At 42.1% G+C, this 16575-nt stretch overlaps 1 protein-coding gene across 5 annotated transcripts in view; it reads right to left on the bottom strand.

Annotated features, from left to right (window-relative positions):
• Window positions 1–16575, bottom strand: part of NRXN3 (neurexin 3) — a 1457090-nt gene that overhangs the window by 176830 nt on the left and 1263685 nt on the right. For all 5 annotated transcript variants that reach the window (XM_023752494.1, XM_006086965.3, XM_006086966.3 and 2 more), the window contains one exon: window positions 6079–6250. In XM_023752494.1, the coding sequence (XP_023608262.1) occupies window positions 6079–6250 (172 nt within the window). The remainder of the gene's footprint in view (window positions 1–6078; window positions 6251–16575) is intronic.

Here is a 16575-nt window from a genome sequence, read left to right as displayed (position 1 = left end):
CAGCTGCCTCCTGCACACCCCCTACTGGGGATGTGCCTGCGACCAAGGTACATGCTTTTGACCGGAATTGAACCTGGGACCCTTCAGTCCCCAGGCCGACTCTCTATCCAGTAAGCCAAACCAGCTAGGGCATGAAAATATTTTAAAAACATTTTTTTACACCAAAGTCCAACCCCAGCAAGGTGGAAGTCCCTTGGAAATAGAAACTCACCTACTTGTTAATCTTTATTCATTCCTGACAAATTGGAAAGAACGACTGTCTGGCAGTGCTAATATTCGGGATGCCCTGGTCTGCCTGATTAATGGACATGTTTTGTGACAGAATGGTGGAAGAACTTATTTATAAGATGGTTTTAAAATGTGTACCTAGCAATGTTCACACACACTCATTAAGTAACCTCTCCCCAGTCGCCATTACATCTCTGCAGTCTTGGAAACCATGTGCAATGATGGCTTTCCTCCTAGCTTGCATTTGTACTTCTTATTCCACTACCTATGTTTTTTCTCCTGTTGAACTGAAAGTAACACTGAACTGAATGGATGAATGGGCAGGTAGACAGGGCTTGTTTTAATATGGGTTTCAAATCTGGCAAGACTTCAAGTGTTTGTAGCCAAAGGCAGAATGAAGAAGAGAGAAAACCTTGTCAGCATTGTGTCAAGTAGATAGACTTGTTTTAACCCTTTAAAATCTCAATAATCTAGGATGACATGTGGACAAATAAATATCTCTTATCCTCCTCTATACTGTCAAAACTGTAAAAGGACAATACCTGTTTGAACAGGAGAGACGTTCTCTAACTCAGTTATTCTCAAATGAGAATGATTTTGCGCCCCTGCCCCCACCATGGGCATTTGGTCCTGGAGAGATGCTGCTGGCATGTAGTTGATGGAATTAGTGATGCTGCTACACTTCCTACAATGCACAGGACAGTCTGCCACAGCAAGGAATTACCCAGCACAGAATGTCAAGTCTGCCAAGGTTGAGAAACGCTAACTAAACTAGCCTGGCAAGGACTTCTGGTTGAGAATATTTTTGATGAAAAAACAAAAACAGAACAAAAATATAAAAGCCTAGTGTCAGTGTCAATCAAAGCATGACTCTGAGAGATAGAAAAAAAATGTGCAAGAAATTTGAGGTAGTCCAATCTGAGCACCAGAATGAGAATCTTAGCTCTATCCCTTAAGCTGAGTGATATTTAGCCTCTCAGAGCCTCAATGGTGTGATCTTAAAATGGGTATGGTGGTAATAATATTAGCAAACCCAGTTCTCTCATAGCATAGAGTGAGGCTCAAGTGTAATAAAGCATATGAAAGCACTTTGAGCTGCAGGAAGCACTACAGTGTTTTTACTTACAATGCCTATAAAGACAAAGCTTTGCACAGCCAGTATGGCTCAGTGGTTGAGTATCAACCCATGAAACAGTAGGTCACAGTTTGATTTCTGGTCAGGGCACATGCCCAGTTACAGGCTCGATCCTTAGTAGGGGGTATGTGGGAGGCGGCTGATCAATGTTTCTCTCTCATCTATGTTTCTATCTCTCTATCCTTCTCCCTTCCTCTCTCTCTAAAATCAATAAAAACATATTTTAACAAAAGACAACGCATTGTGGAATTTGATACACTCAAATAGAAAGAGGGATATTTTTAATCTAGGGCCTAGAAGGGGAGCCAGTTCTCTATTCTTTTCAGGTTCAGAGTTGGGTGGCCAAGAGGGATTTTAGCTTAGAACATCAGTAGGCATTTTATTGACTCAGGAAGGGAATTCCAGTCAAGAGCACTTCACCTGATGTGGACTGCAGTTTCAAGAAGGAAAAAAAAAACACAAACAAACAAACAACGGAGATGCTGTTCTCCTGAATACCATCTGGATGGGAAGATGGAAAGTCCTACACATCAGAGCTGCTTATCAGTCTTCACTTTCCAGGAAACTTGGCTCTGACTTGAAAAGCCCCTTACTGCATGGTGCTCAGGTTTCTTAAAACCCTGATGACAAAACCAGCCACCCACTCATGGAGGGAGAGTATCTTTCACCATCCCAGGTAGCCCAGCCTCCTAGGGGGCCTTGAGCTGGGGCTAAAATTAATTTCTCAGGATCAGCTCACCTCTCACCTTCCTTTCCTTTTCCCACCATTGCATTGTGTCAAGAAAATAATCAGAGGCTTTATAAAGAACATTTGTCAGTGTCTGGATGCTAGCTTGGGGCTGATTCTACTTTTATTTCCACCTCCTGTTCCTTAGCCTTTCTATTTCCAGGTTCAAAGAAAAAAGGTGTTTTTGAGTTCTACCTCTCAGAATTAATGGATATAAGATTCCAATGGTTACAAAACTTTTTTTTTCATTTGGATCCTTCCCCCAGCTAGTTTATAAATATTTCACAGTGGGATGTTTCAGTAGAGCCACATAAAATCCCATCAATGCCCATGAGAAGATTCTGGAGTTGACCCATTCACCCTGGCACACAGGGACCTGTAGAGAACATGTCTTCAGAATAAGAAAGCTTAGGTGAATATTCCACAGAAACAATCCAATATTTCTTTAAACATTAGCAAGAGACAAATAATACCACTGAATTCCTCTTGGTGGTTTTTTCTATGTATTACTATCGATAACATAGAATAGCTTAGAAAAAGGAGAATGCAATACTTTCCTAGAAACTGTCTCCAGGTGGCTTTGTTTTTTGATGCCCTGATACAGGGTGTATTTTGCTCTTATGGTTTAATACAGATTAATTAAACATGACTGGATTGCTCTACCGATGCTTTCAATTTTGTTAAATGGGTCCTTTCAGGAAAGCAGGCGGGAGAGAAAGTAAGGTACCCAAGCTCAAAGGTGAGCCACTCCTAGGAAGGCTTGGAAGAGTGGAGTGTGAAACTATAATGTTGCACCTTCCAATCCAGGCAACTGAGTAAAGTGAGAGCTCCTTCTAATACTCAGTATTCTTTCAATTGCCCCTGGAAGCACATTGCCATTGCTGTCAGGTTAGCTTGGACTTGTTACAAATGAGTCTTGTAGGACTGCTAAAAGAACTTCTCTTTTTAAAGGAGGATTTCCAACTCTACATCTCAGAATAACCATGTATGTGTGGTTATTGATACTCACTTTTGTAATATGATGCTTTAAGACAGCGTTCTCAACCTGTGGGTCGCGACCCCTTTGGCGGTCGAATGACCCTTTCACAGGGGTCGCCTAAGACCATCCTGCATATCAGATATTTACATTACAATTCATAACAGTAGCAACATTACAGTTATGAAGTAGCAACGAAAATAATTTTATGGTTGGGTCACAACATGAGGAACTGTATTTAAAGGGCCAGCAGGTTGAGAACCACTGCTTTAAGAAAAGGAATAAACCTAAGATGACACAAAAAAATGTTGCTCACTTTTATTAACACAATTTTCAAAATATCCCCTAGTTTTCTGTGGGGCAATAGTGGAAATCTGTCTAGTTGAGAACAGGAGAATCTGGTCTTTTTTCTGTCCCTTATTCACTCTGTGACCTTAAGAGAGACAGCGTCTCTCTGGGTCTCCTTTTAAATTTGAAAAGTAGAAAAAGGATATCTACCCTACCCAACTTAATAGTCAAAATAAAGTAATCTGTATAAGTGAATATATAATAGTAAAAAAAATGTTACCCAAATGTTTGGGAATCCTCATAATTAACATTTATTGAGTATTGACCTAATTGACCCAGAATTATGTTAAGTATTTTACATGTGTTAAACTTATTTAATCTTCACAGTAATCCTGGAAAGTAAGTATTAGTACTACTAACATTTTAAATACTAGGAAACAACTATCCTGGAGGTTAAATAACTTCCCTAAGATTTAGTAGTGGATCACAAAATAGGAAAAATAAGCACTTAGGGAACTAAGAAAACAGAGTAAAAAAATTAGAAGGTGGGGAAGGGGAGAAAGAATATATTTTGAAAGCATTACGGTGATCATCAGAAGAGAAAAATCAGACCTGTTAGATATTCTCACACTTAGGGTTTAGTGTTGTGGTATTTTGAATTATATGTGGAGAGAGGCACCAAATATTTCAGTGTTTAGAGCATCTCAAGGTCTTAATCCAGCCCAGGGAATAGCACCAGCATCCCAACTCCAGCCAGTTGCCTCCAAAGCCCATACTTATAGCTACTATACTGCCTCATGTCCTACAATAATACTTATTATTAGTAAATAACAATTACCAACAGTTACTAGTAATGACAGTTTTCAGTGTGAAGCAATGTCATTAAATAAAGCTTTTTCTCTGTTTTGAACACATAGGAAGCAACCTGTAATTTGGAACTAAAAATACAAAGAGGTAGGCACACAGCAAGGGTCACTGGTCTCCTTATATGTTTGTGGCTTTAAAATTACCACCAAAGAGCCTTTTCATTGCTTGGCAGTAAACTCATAGATTCTATATTGGCTCAGGGCAAGTGGTTAATATCAATTTAGAAATCTTTGAAATTCCTAATAAAAACATAACAAACCCTACAGCAGCACAGGCAGGGCCAATGATAACATGCATGGAGAGAGACCGATTTTTCCTATGAGAAAATAAACAGCTTTTAAGACCTCAAGCTATTTTGATTTCCCGGCAACCCCCACCCCACAGAGTTTAAGCAAGAAGCATTTAAAAATCAGGTCTATTGGTGTCTAGTGAATTTGGATGATGATAAAAATTCAGAGTGGTTGTTAACACCTCTGGCTCTCTTCCAAGGCTCAAAGATAATCTCATAAGGTCATTTTTTGTGACTTAATTTCAAAAGTGCTAAATGTATGATAAGGGACTCCCAGCAAAGGCTGAGCTGGATACTGAGAGGGTAGATAAGGGGCAGGTGGGGCTTTCTGCTTCAATAACTTGGGAGTCTTGTATGCTATTTGTAGATGCTTCCATAATTCTAAAATCAGACATAGGAAGACTGGTTGTTAGGGGGGGAAACCCAGTAGCACAGTTACTTCTGATTAGCTTTAAAAAAATAATGCTGAGTTAGGCAGGAAAACATAATCACAGCCTTCAGGTCATTCAAAATTCTTGAGCCACAATTATTAATAGCTAAACAGCTCTTACATTTCCAAGAATGTGCTTCTGGCTTTCTCATCCCTATGCACATCTCACTATAAAGGAAGTGAGGGGATAAAAGTGAGGTAATTTTGGGGAGCTCAGAGTGTAGGAGTTTGACAGACAAAGCATTGTGACCACATTAATGGAAAGTTCAGTATTCTATACTATTCTCTTGCATCCACCAGGTAATAATACTATTGTGGAGCAAAGGCCATTAGCCAAAGTATTTTCCTTTCCATACCTGAAACATTTATTATCAGGGTTTTTTCCTGGGAGAAGTGAGAGATGGGAGGGAAAACTAAGGGATTATTTAAATGATCTCTTCTAAAGAAGGCAACCTTCCCTCCCACTGCCCTTGGTTCAGCCATCTGGCTCTGGAGTTTGTTGGCAAATGCTCCTTGACTATAAAATTTAAACAGATGATTAACCCCTCTCCCTCCCATGCCAGAATGCTTGCTATTAAAACCCCTACTTAGGACCAATCTCTGAATATTAAGGTAGGCTTAGTGTTAGTGAAAAAAAAAATTGGCAAAGTCAACCAAATGAATGAAATTCCATCCTTAGTTTTTCGGTTACCCTGACTTATTATTCATCCATTCAAGTTTAGTAAACTTCCTTTCATAGTCTTACTGCATTCTCTGGCCATGTGTACCTAACTAAATAGTACCACAAAATCCCTGATCTCAAATTAACTATTTTGTGATGATCAACAGTAGCTCATGATAAAGATGGTACACCTTCCCTAAGGCATTGCTCATCATTTGCAGTGCCCTGGAAATCCTATAGTAATTGTCTTGGTATGAGCCAGTTGGGTTGACAGTGTTCAGTGCATAGTTAGTAAGTCTCCAGGAGCTCCCTACACTGGACCAAGTCCTAAATAAATAATTTATCTTCTCATACAAAAGCTAGATATGTACACTTAATGCTCAGTGTTTTATGATTTAATGATGGTCATGAGAAAATTACCATTTAGAAGAATGGGAGAGCAAAAAAGAATACGGTCATTGAGAGTAAAACATGTACCTGTGGGGTAATGCTCATTCACCGGCCAGTTGTCCACCTGAAGCGTGGCATTGCCTCCATTCCTGGTGAAGCGCACCACGTGGTATTTACCATCATTTACTGGGGTTCTCTCTTCTTTGATGGAGATGTCAACTGTCCCGATATTGAAGACAACCCCAATTTTCCCCTGTTCCTATAAGAGAGAAACACAAAAGGCATAGTTATCACCAACCACAAGGTTTTCTCTTTTTAAAGTTGATCCGCCAACTAACAATAAATGTGTAGGTACTCAGAGGGAGGTGTCAGCATGAAGTTAACAATTTCTCCATGGGCTTTCATCCTAAACATAAAACCAACAGTATCAAGTTACCCAAGTTGCTCTCACAGACTGCACACCATAGGGTTACATCATTTGATAGTCCTCAACAGATATCAAAGTTGGAACCGCAGGACTACCTAATAACTGTTCAGTAGCACAGAAAAACTCACTTCTGTGTAGTGAGTTAGGACTGTTTTCTAGGAGATACTAATAAGACATTGGGCCCTACAGCACCTCACAATTCAGATTGAGGATTAAAGTGTGAAGCTAAGCCTTGTACATTTTGGGTAATCAAGGCCAAGGGGAGGAGTGCTGAATCATTAGAAGTCAATGAAAGAGGAGCTAGCATTATGGAACAACTCCTGATGATACCTCTCTATAGGTTTAAAACAGAAAATGTGTCCTCAATAGAGGCCAGGGACACTGAGCTGGGGTTTTCAGAGTCAGATGGCTGTCACCCTTCCCACACTTGCTACTCCTGAGGTTAATCCAAAGAGGGATGCAATATTCAGTAATAAAGCTTTATGGTACACAGCAGGAGATACCTCTGATACCCAAAAAGACTTTTGCAGGTGAAAACACAATGAATTCCAAAAGGAAAACACTGTGGCAATGGAGGGGATGATTATGGTGCTGGTGATGGTGGTAGTGAAGGTGGAGGTGGTTATATCATCCACCTCCTGGGAAGTGAAATATTGAAAAGTAACAGTGCAATGGAAACTTTTACTGTTCTCCTCTGATAATTGGTTACAACCAAGTGTTGGGATGAGTATTCCACCGAGACATAAAATAAAAGTAACCTTAGTGACTAGAATCAGTCTCTCTCCATGTCTTGGAAAGGCATTAAGACATGCAGGGTGCCAGATGGAATAGGCATAGGGATAGTCTGACTTATTGGCTAAGCAATAGGTTGGACATTGATGGATAGTACAATTTTGTTGTAATTCTGATGTTCTACAAGACTGAGTCACAGTATTTATTCACATAGTCCCATATCCTCTGTTTCCTAATTCAAGAAGTAGAAGAAGAAGACAAGGAGGAGGAGGAAGAAGGGGAAGTGAGAGGGAGACAGAAGAGGAGGAAGGGACAAGTAGGAGAAGAAAGAGAAGGTTATGGGAAAAGAAGTCTAGAATTCATATGAACTAACATGTAAGAAAGATTTTGCTGAATCTCAGATTTAGTAATTTGGTTCATTCATTCATTCATTCATCTATTCAATCATCCTATACAAAAATACAATGTTTATTAAGCACTTACTGTGCTTGCTTAAAGTTGATAAATTATGACTTCTGGTGAGATTTTAGGCACTGATCTCCATAGAGTTAGTATGTTTTACTTTTTTTTTAAAAGACAGGCTTTACTCAACTTCTTAGTTTTCTGTTAGTAAATTAACACACCTTGTGCCCAACCAAAGGATGGAGAAACAGCCAGGAGTCTTGATCTTAGAAAGTAGGAATCTAGGCTGATCCATCAAGGCTGCTTTCAGTAGGCAGAGATGCTGAGATACAGGGTGGACATCACTGCTTCCTTTGTATCCAACAGTACAGCACACAATGTAAAATGATGCCTGCAATTCCCAGGTTCTGTTCTCTGGGAAAAGTGATTCGGCTGCCTGCCAAAGTAGTGACTCCATTCACCCATGATTTCTTAAATCCCTATTTGCTGTGACACTATGTTCTCAGTGTTGCTCTGTTTTATTTCCACTTCTTCATCTTCAGCACTAAAGTGCCTAGCATGAAGATATGATGCATAGATAAATGTACCTAATGATAATTTTTTGCATAGTTTATGCTCGTAATTAATAGTATGATTCATTTTATTATCAATTCTTAATTCTCTAGGAATTCAGAAATGACAATATCACTTCTTTTGCTTTTTCTTAGTTAAACAATTAATTTTCTTTGCTAAGGTTGTGTGAGTGTGTGTGTGTGTGTGTGTGTGTATACCTAGTTACCCTCATCCCTAAATAAGCAAAGCTATAGGAACCTGAGTTAGAATCTGTTTAGCAGAATGAATGGACTGAGGGAGTTAAGAAACCATGACCGGGGACACCATTACTCCTCGGCCCAGCCCACGCAAGTGGGCTGTTCATTGCATCACTGGTCTTCAATGAGAAGCCACTGTATAAATCCTGGATGTGTGGCAAGGACTGCTGGTGACTCAACTCACCTCTGAGTCACTAATTAATCCTGGATGGAGAACAGTTTGAGGGGGAGAGAGGAGAGCTCTAAACCAATCCTCTGCAGCTTGTCAGCCACAGCAGTGGCCAAGTACGGTTCTGGCTCGGTGAGCTGGCTGATCAGCTAGATATAGTCTTGGGCAGATTCTCTGCAAGATCCATAATAGATTCAGAGAAAGGAAAGATTTAATCTCTGCCAGAGTAAATATTTGGTCCTTATCTGAAGCTCCACACATTTGCCGCCGCAATTGCTGTTTCAGAGAGATCTTCTTAATCCTGTTCACATGTGGCCAATGTCGATGGAGACCCCCAACCCGATGTTTCACTGTGTTTCCTGTAGTGGTAATCGTGGCTGTACTAGACCTCAGATGCGGTCTCTTCACTCGCATAAAATTTCATTACTTCAACCTCCTCGTCGTTTGTCATGGGACCACAGTGGCATTATACTTTGAGGCTAACTGCTTTGTCTCAGTTCATTATAAACCTTGTGGCAAATACCCAGATAGTCTCCCCGGTTTGAATCCATCATGCTCAGCTGTCATGAAAATAAACTCTTATGGTCCATGTGTCCAGAAAAGAGAAGATGTAAGAGCGAAAAATCTTGGCTTCAGAGTCAACCCTGACTGACCTTGGGCAGGTTACTTAACTTTTCTGACCCATTTCTTGATACTATATTATGTGGACAGGATACCAGCTTTACATACTTTATAAGGCCATTGTAAGACTGAAATGATACGATTAATATCTGAGCCCTTTATAAATAATCACATAAGATACAAACAGGAGATAAATGAGATCAGGAGAAGAAACCATGCAATCCTTTGACCATATACAACACTGATTACTGCAGAAGTTAATTGGTTCAAAAGAATAAACATGGGTTTTCGTCAGCATGATTCCAACAATGCCTGTGGTTCTGAAAGCTCTATGACCTTAGGCAGGTTATTTAACGTCTTTCTGATTTTCCTACTATAAAAGGGATGTGTGTTGCACGGCTGCTATGGGTCAGTGGTTGAGCATCAACCTATGAACAAAGAGGTCATGGTTTGATTCCCAGTCAGGGCACATACCCAGGATGTAGGCTCAATCCCTAGTAGGGGGCATACAGGAGGCAGCCGAACAATGATTCTCTCTCATCATTGATGTTTTGATCTCTTTCTCCCTCTCACTCTCTGAAAAAAAGGAGGGAAGGGCATGCAGATTAAGGAAAAGACTACCTCTAAAGCTTTGTGAGGATTTTAGAAGAACACACAAGTATGGAACCCTGGCAGGTGGCTGTGCATACTTTGGGACTTCAATGAATGTCAGTCATAATTCCCCTTTCTTTCCCTCATTAGTGAAGTTAACATAGTGGCATGAGCTTCAGAACTTTTGGCTTGGCCACACTGTCATCAAGAAATACAATGAAAATAAATGAAGATTTTAGCAAATGGAACATTAAAAAACATTTGAAAGGTTGATTTCTTGTCACAATTTGGTAGTTGCTTTCTCTTCATGTTCCTTGGTGACATTTATAAACCTCCCCAAGATAACCAAAGTGTGGCTGCAAAAACATATATAAATGATAATAACCCATGCCCATCACTATCAAAGTTGCTACCCAGTCATTCACCTCAATCTATGCTTTTCTTCAATACTACAAACAAAGACAAGTGGTAAATCCAAAGACATTGTTAAAGAATCTTCAAGTGCAATCAGGGGAAAAAAAACCACACCAAAAAACAAACAAACAAAACTGCAGAGCACAGTAAATAGCTGTCTTTAAATAGCCAGTAAGTCATTCTTCATCAATAATGACTGTTTATGAGCTCACCTGGTTCATCAAATGAGTCAGATTCCAGTTTTCTGATCTTCCATCAGCTACATTACAGTTCATGCTGTGGAGGTGACCCCAGAGATACTGCCAATACTAGGGTCACATTTCAGGAGCAAAAATACACCAGGGCAAAGAAAAATCCTCAGAAATAAAGATTTCCCTGAAGGCAATTTCTTCATTCACTCCTGAGTGCCCCTGGGGAAGGCAGAATGTACCTTCCACTATTTCAGAAAATTGCAGCTGACAGAAACAGAACTGGGCCTCTCACATGTATGCCAGGGAGGTGTGCAAAGGAAGCAGTTCTTAGTATCTTCCCTTCTAGGCTTCCCACAGAATCTGGAAGCTCAGTGTGAGTCAGTAATACAAGGAAAATGGCATATATGTGATTTCTCTTGGGTCCACACACTTCCAGGTCTGCCATACCCATTTCAGGGTCTGGGTCCTGGAAAATAAAGTCACTAGTGGCACTGTTTGCCATATTTTTCTAGTCCCCTCCCTTTCACCATTGCAGCCTTATAGTAAGAGAGAACTGGTGTGTCTCTTTGTAATGTGTAGGGCCAAGAGATCAGTGTTGATCGATCAATTGGGGTCACTCCTGAGCCACACACTTAATTGCTGGTGTGAGACCCACCAGAGTTCTCCCCTTTTCTCTCAACCACTCCACTCAGCAAATTCCTGCTAGTGGCTTCTTTGTCAGCCTGGCTCACTGAGTGAGGATGGCAATGAGCCAACTAGCAATGGACATAGAACATGACAGAGAAACAAAATTTGGTTGTTTGATTCCACCATTTTTTTTTAGAATAAATGTTTATTGATTTTTAGAGAGAAAGGAAGGAAGAGGGAGAGAGAGAGAGAGAGAGAGAGAGAGAGAGAGAGAGACATGTGAAAGTATAACATCCACCAGCTGTCTCCTGCATGCTCCATACCCAGGAACCAGCTGCAAGCCCAGTAAGTGCCAAGACGGGGACTCGAACTGGGAACCTTTCGGTGCAGGGATAATTCCTAACCAATTGAGCAATACTGGCCAGGACGCCTCCAAATATTTTAAGCTGAATATAACCCAGACTACCTTGATGGACAGAGTAGGTGCTTGGCAAATATTTTTTAATAGAATAATTTTTGAATTCTCACAATTACCCTTCAGATTGTATACATGTTAAAGATAGAGAGTAAGAGAATTGGGAATTCACCAACTAATAGGAGATATACTGGCATTTAAGATCAAAATGCAAATCTGCCTGACGTTAAAAACCCATTGATTTTCCACCATGTTATATTTCAGTCACATGTGTTACATGTTGCAATTGGATAAATATATACACTTTATGTCTGCCTAACCTATCTGTCCAACCTAATTGTGGGTATCTCAAATATAGGAATTCTAGCAATGCTCAGTAAATGTTTGTTGAAAAAATGGATAAGTGAATCAATGAATACTGAATTTGAATGTGTGGGTATAATAGAAAAGAATGGCTAAATTTGGCTAAACTGGATATGAACACGATAAAGTAGATAATTGGTTGCATATATTCAGATTTTTTTTTGCAATAAACCTTGGGCAAAACATATAGTCTCATTGTGCTTTATGTATGCAGTCAGTAAAATACAAAGAGATGATGTACAATTTATTTGATTCATCAGATAATTTTGGCTAAGGAAGAATTATATTGACGTTCTCTAGGATAAAACACTGCATTAGAACACTTTTGAGGCCCTTTTTGTGACTATTAATTGACTTTCCATTGAAAGCATTAGTTCATTCTTTTAATGTTACTGTCTCCTTGTTCTTGACCCAGGACAATTGTTAGCTAAGAAGCACCAAATGTGCACTTTGGGTGTGCAGAGCCATGCACTGTTAAAGGATTCAAAATGTGTAAGAAATTAGGTCTCTCCCTCAAGAAGTCAGAGATGGAGAATCAGCCTATCAGGAATCACCCAGAGCAACACGACTCCAGCTGTGAGCCTTGAAGAGGGTTTGGACTTTCACTGTCATCCCATGACAATGACCAGGTTTCCTTCCCTTGAATGACTTAATTGTGGCTGTGACAGGAAGGGCAGGAGAGGAGAAATTGTTTGTCCTGGGTTCCAGAAACCATTTAAACTTATAATCTGAAGACATGAGCCCAGTCAAAGCTCTAACTCTCATTTTCCAGGTGATCTTGAGCAGGTCCCTCCTCTATCTGAATCTCAAGCTATCGATATGAACAATGAAAATAACAACACAAAGACAACAACAATATCTGTGTTAACTGGTAATTAAGAGAAATGAACAAAATCTTGGTAAATTCTGAAGTTCTTTCAAAATAAAAAAACAATAATGTTGATGGTGGGGTGACACTAATGATCATAGTGAATATGTTGGTGGAGTAACTGGGTGAGAAATATTAAGACAGATGATGGAGGAGTCAGAGGCTTTTGTGCATGACCTACAGAATACTTCTCTATTTGGAATGACTGTCTCCCATTGAAGTTCATCAACTCCAGATTGTCCCTAGAAAATTCACATGAAATGGCTTGGAAACTAATTCTGTTTTCCTAAATCTGCACAGGCCTCCATGACCTTTGCACCCATCCAGCAAAATTGCATCCATCTCTCCTTCTGGCCACAGCTGTGCTTCACCTGGTGTTTTGCTGATGTCTGTTTATGTGAGGTCAATCAATTAAAGAGGATTAGATCCACAGTCTGAAATACTAACAGAGGGCCAAGAGAGATAAGACTGATAAATAGCTCAAGACAGCTTCATCTCTAACTACAAGCAAGGAAAAAAAAAAAGGAGAGAGAGAAAGCAGGGATGACAGCTTAGGACAACAGGAACTCTGACCTGAAAGGGGGAATCAAGGAAGGACAAGACAGCTGGTGCAAGTAAATAAGATGCAAGTCCAAGCCAAGGCTCTAACAGTCACGGTCACAGACTGGCATCCTGAGTCATCACGTCCTTCAAGTTCACTCTGAATATTCACTTCACTTCCCAGACCCCAATGTCAAAATGCCTTGTTTGGTAGTTAAGTCTGACTACAGAGCAAAAATTAAAGTTCATTTTTGTAGGAGCCCCAGTGTTATGCCAAGACCTGGAGCAGTCTCCTGGCAGGACTCAGGTGACAGCTGGCAGGGCTGTGCTGACTGAAACCCAGTGCAGACCGAATATCTCCCATAAATTCCTTCTCTCCCCGCAAATCTCCACCACAGCTGTGAGACATCCACCCTATGGCCTTCATAAAGAGACCATAATTCCTGTGTGCACAGTAATAGCATTTGAATCCTCAAAATTAGGAAGTACATTTTAAATCATCTAGCATTTTTCTAAAACCTCTTACATCTTATCTATGTGCTTACAAAGTGTGATCCTGAGGCCACCAGTGGCAGTATCACATGGGAAGGTGTTAGAAATGCAAACTCTTGAATCTTACACCAGACTCCCTGCATCAGAAACTCTGGAGTGGGGCCCAGCAATCTGTACTCTCACACACCCTCCAGGTGCTTGCTAATGTCTGGGAACCATTTCCTTTTGTGCTTAGTGATTGTCACAACTGGGTATAGGGTGCTACTGGCATCTAGTGGGTACCAGGACAGGTATGCTGCTTACTATCTGATAATGCACAACAAAGGACTATCTGGCTCATGACATCAACCGAGCCACTATTGAGAAACTGCAGTAGGGAGTACAAAACTTCAGTCACTCAACAAATGTCCATAAACCATGTACACCTGATAGAAACTGCTCTACAAATATTTACCTATAATTTAATTTATTCCCCACAATACTCCTTCTATAATGCATGTATGCATGCACACAACACAGACAGACACAATACATGTGTACAACAGTGCATGCCTGTTTGTACACAAATATACATTTTTATATATTTCACCTAGCTTGTGGTCCAGCCCTCAAAGAACAGGGTGAGCAAAGAGCGTGTGTGGATCATCTCTCGGCATTCCTCCTACTCTATGTTGAGCTCAAGGGCCCATTTTATAGATGTAAACTTGGAAATTCAAGCTCACATAGCCAAAATGTGGTAGGTCTAAATTGCATGTCCTATATTTCTTTCCTGATCTGGTCTTGGTTAACCCCCTTCTCTTTTCTTATTTTTATATATTTTTATTGATTTCAGAGATAAAGGGAGAAGGAGAGAGAGATAGAAACATCAATGATGAGAGAGACTCATTGATCGGCTGCCTCCTGCACACCCCACACTGGGGATTAAGCCACAACCTGGTCATATGCCCTGACCAAAAATTGAACCCTGACCTCCTGCTTCATAGGTCTATGCTCAACCACACTCAGGAACCCTCTTCTCTTTTAAGTAATTGTTGATAGCTCCTAAGAGAGTCAGTCACCCAGTACATCTCCCCTGGCACAATGACATGAGCTGATAACCTCAACTCCAATTTAGTCCTTTGATCCTTCCCTACAGACTAGTCAGTTTCCACAAAGCTCTCTGGTCAGTTATGAGTGGGCTGCAAAGAAGATACTTCCTCTCTTAGTACTAGATAGTACAACCCGATGATTATCAGCAGGTCCTCTATGGAAGATAGACCAGTAAATAGCCACTAACCTTCTAAGACCTATTCTGAAGTTGCAAGAAAACCTTTAGTGATTCTCCATAGTGCTTTACTATTTAACTATTTTTCAAGTGACAGACTGAGTTAATATTATGGCTTCCAGGTGAATGGACCTATCCTATCTAATAAAAGAGAAACATGGTAATTAGCTGTACCTCCTCTAGCCTTCCCATTGGCTAATCAGGGCAATATCAAATTAACTGCCAACCAAGATGGCGGCTGGCAGCCAGGCAGCTTGAAGTGAACAGGAGGCTTGCTTGCTTCAGTGATGGAGGAAGCCAACATTCCCCGCCTGCCGCTGCTGGCCTCTGAGCTTGCAGTTTGAAACATTGTTACAAATATAGAAGCTAAAAAAAAACCCAGAAACCTGCTTTCAGCCAGCCTGGATCTCAGAGCTGGAGTTGAAACAGTGTTTCGATTATAGAACCCAAACAAACCAGATACCTGCTTTCAGCAGCCGAGGCCTAAGAGCTGGAGCCAAGCCTCAGAGCTAAAGCTGGCCCAGAATAAAGAAAAAAAGGAGCGGTTGGGAGCTTCAGTCACCTGCTGTCAGCCCCTCACCCAAACTGGCCAGGCACCCCAGTGGTGACCCACACCCTGAAGGGGGTGTGACCAGCTGCAAACAGCCATCAGCCCCTCACCCAGGCTAGCCAGGCACCCAAGCGGGACCCCCACCCTGATCCAGGATACCCTTCAGGGCAAACCAGCCGGCCCCCACCCATGCACCAGGCCTCTATCCTATATAGTAAAAGGGTAATATGTCTCCCAGCACCGGGATCAGCGTGACAGGGGGCAGCGCCCAAACCCCCTGATTGCCCTGAGGCTCTGTGTGTGACAGGGGGCGGGGCCACAACCTCCCTATCCGCCCTGCTCTGTTCGTGACAGGGGAAGGCGCCCCAACCCCCTGATCAGCCCTGCTCTGTGCCTGATAGGGGGGAGCTCCCCAACCCCCTGATCGACCTGTGGCTCTGTGTGTGACAGGTGTGGCACCCCAACCCCCCCCCCATGGCCCTGCTCTGTGTGTGACGAGGTAGAGCCATAACCTCCCCATCGGCCCTGCCCTGAGTGTGAAAGGGTGAAGGCGCCCCACCCCCCTGATTCGCCCTGCTCTGTGTGTGACAGGGGGCGGTGCCCAACTCTCTCCTATCTTTCCCTACTCTGTGAGTGACGGGGGGGAGCTCCTCAACCCCCTGATGGGCCCTGCTCTGTGTGTGACAGGGGGGAGCTCCCCAACCCCCTGATGGGCCCTGCTCTGTGCATGACATGGGGGAGCTCCCCAACCCCCTGATCGACCCTGCTCTGTGCGTGACATGGTACAGAGCCCCAACACCCCTGATGGGCCCTGCTCTGTGAGTGACAGGGGGCAGCGCCCCAACCCCCTTATTGGCCCTGCTCTGTGCGTGACAGGGGGTGGTGTCACAACCTCCCCATCGACCCTGCCTTGAGTGTGACAGGGGGCAGTGCCCCAACCCCACAATTGGCCCTACCCTGAGCGTGACTGAGGGTGACATCGCAACCTCCCAATCCGCCCTGCTCTGTGCATGACAGGGGGTGGTGCCCCAACTCCCCAATCAGCCCTGCTCTGAGCCCGACCAGGGGCTGCACCTAGGGATTGGGCCTGCCCTCTGCCACCCGGGAGC

This window comes from Myotis lucifugus, unplaced genomic scaffold (assembly GCF_000147115.1).
Source record: "Myotis lucifugus unplaced genomic scaffold, Myoluc2.0 scaffold_34, whole genome shotgun sequence".
Classification (NCBI taxonomy): Eukaryota; Metazoa; Chordata; class Mammalia; order Chiroptera; family Vespertilionidae; genus Myotis; species Myotis lucifugus.
Note: the sequence above shows the minus strand (reverse complement) of the source record. Positions and strands in the feature narration are given on the sequence as shown.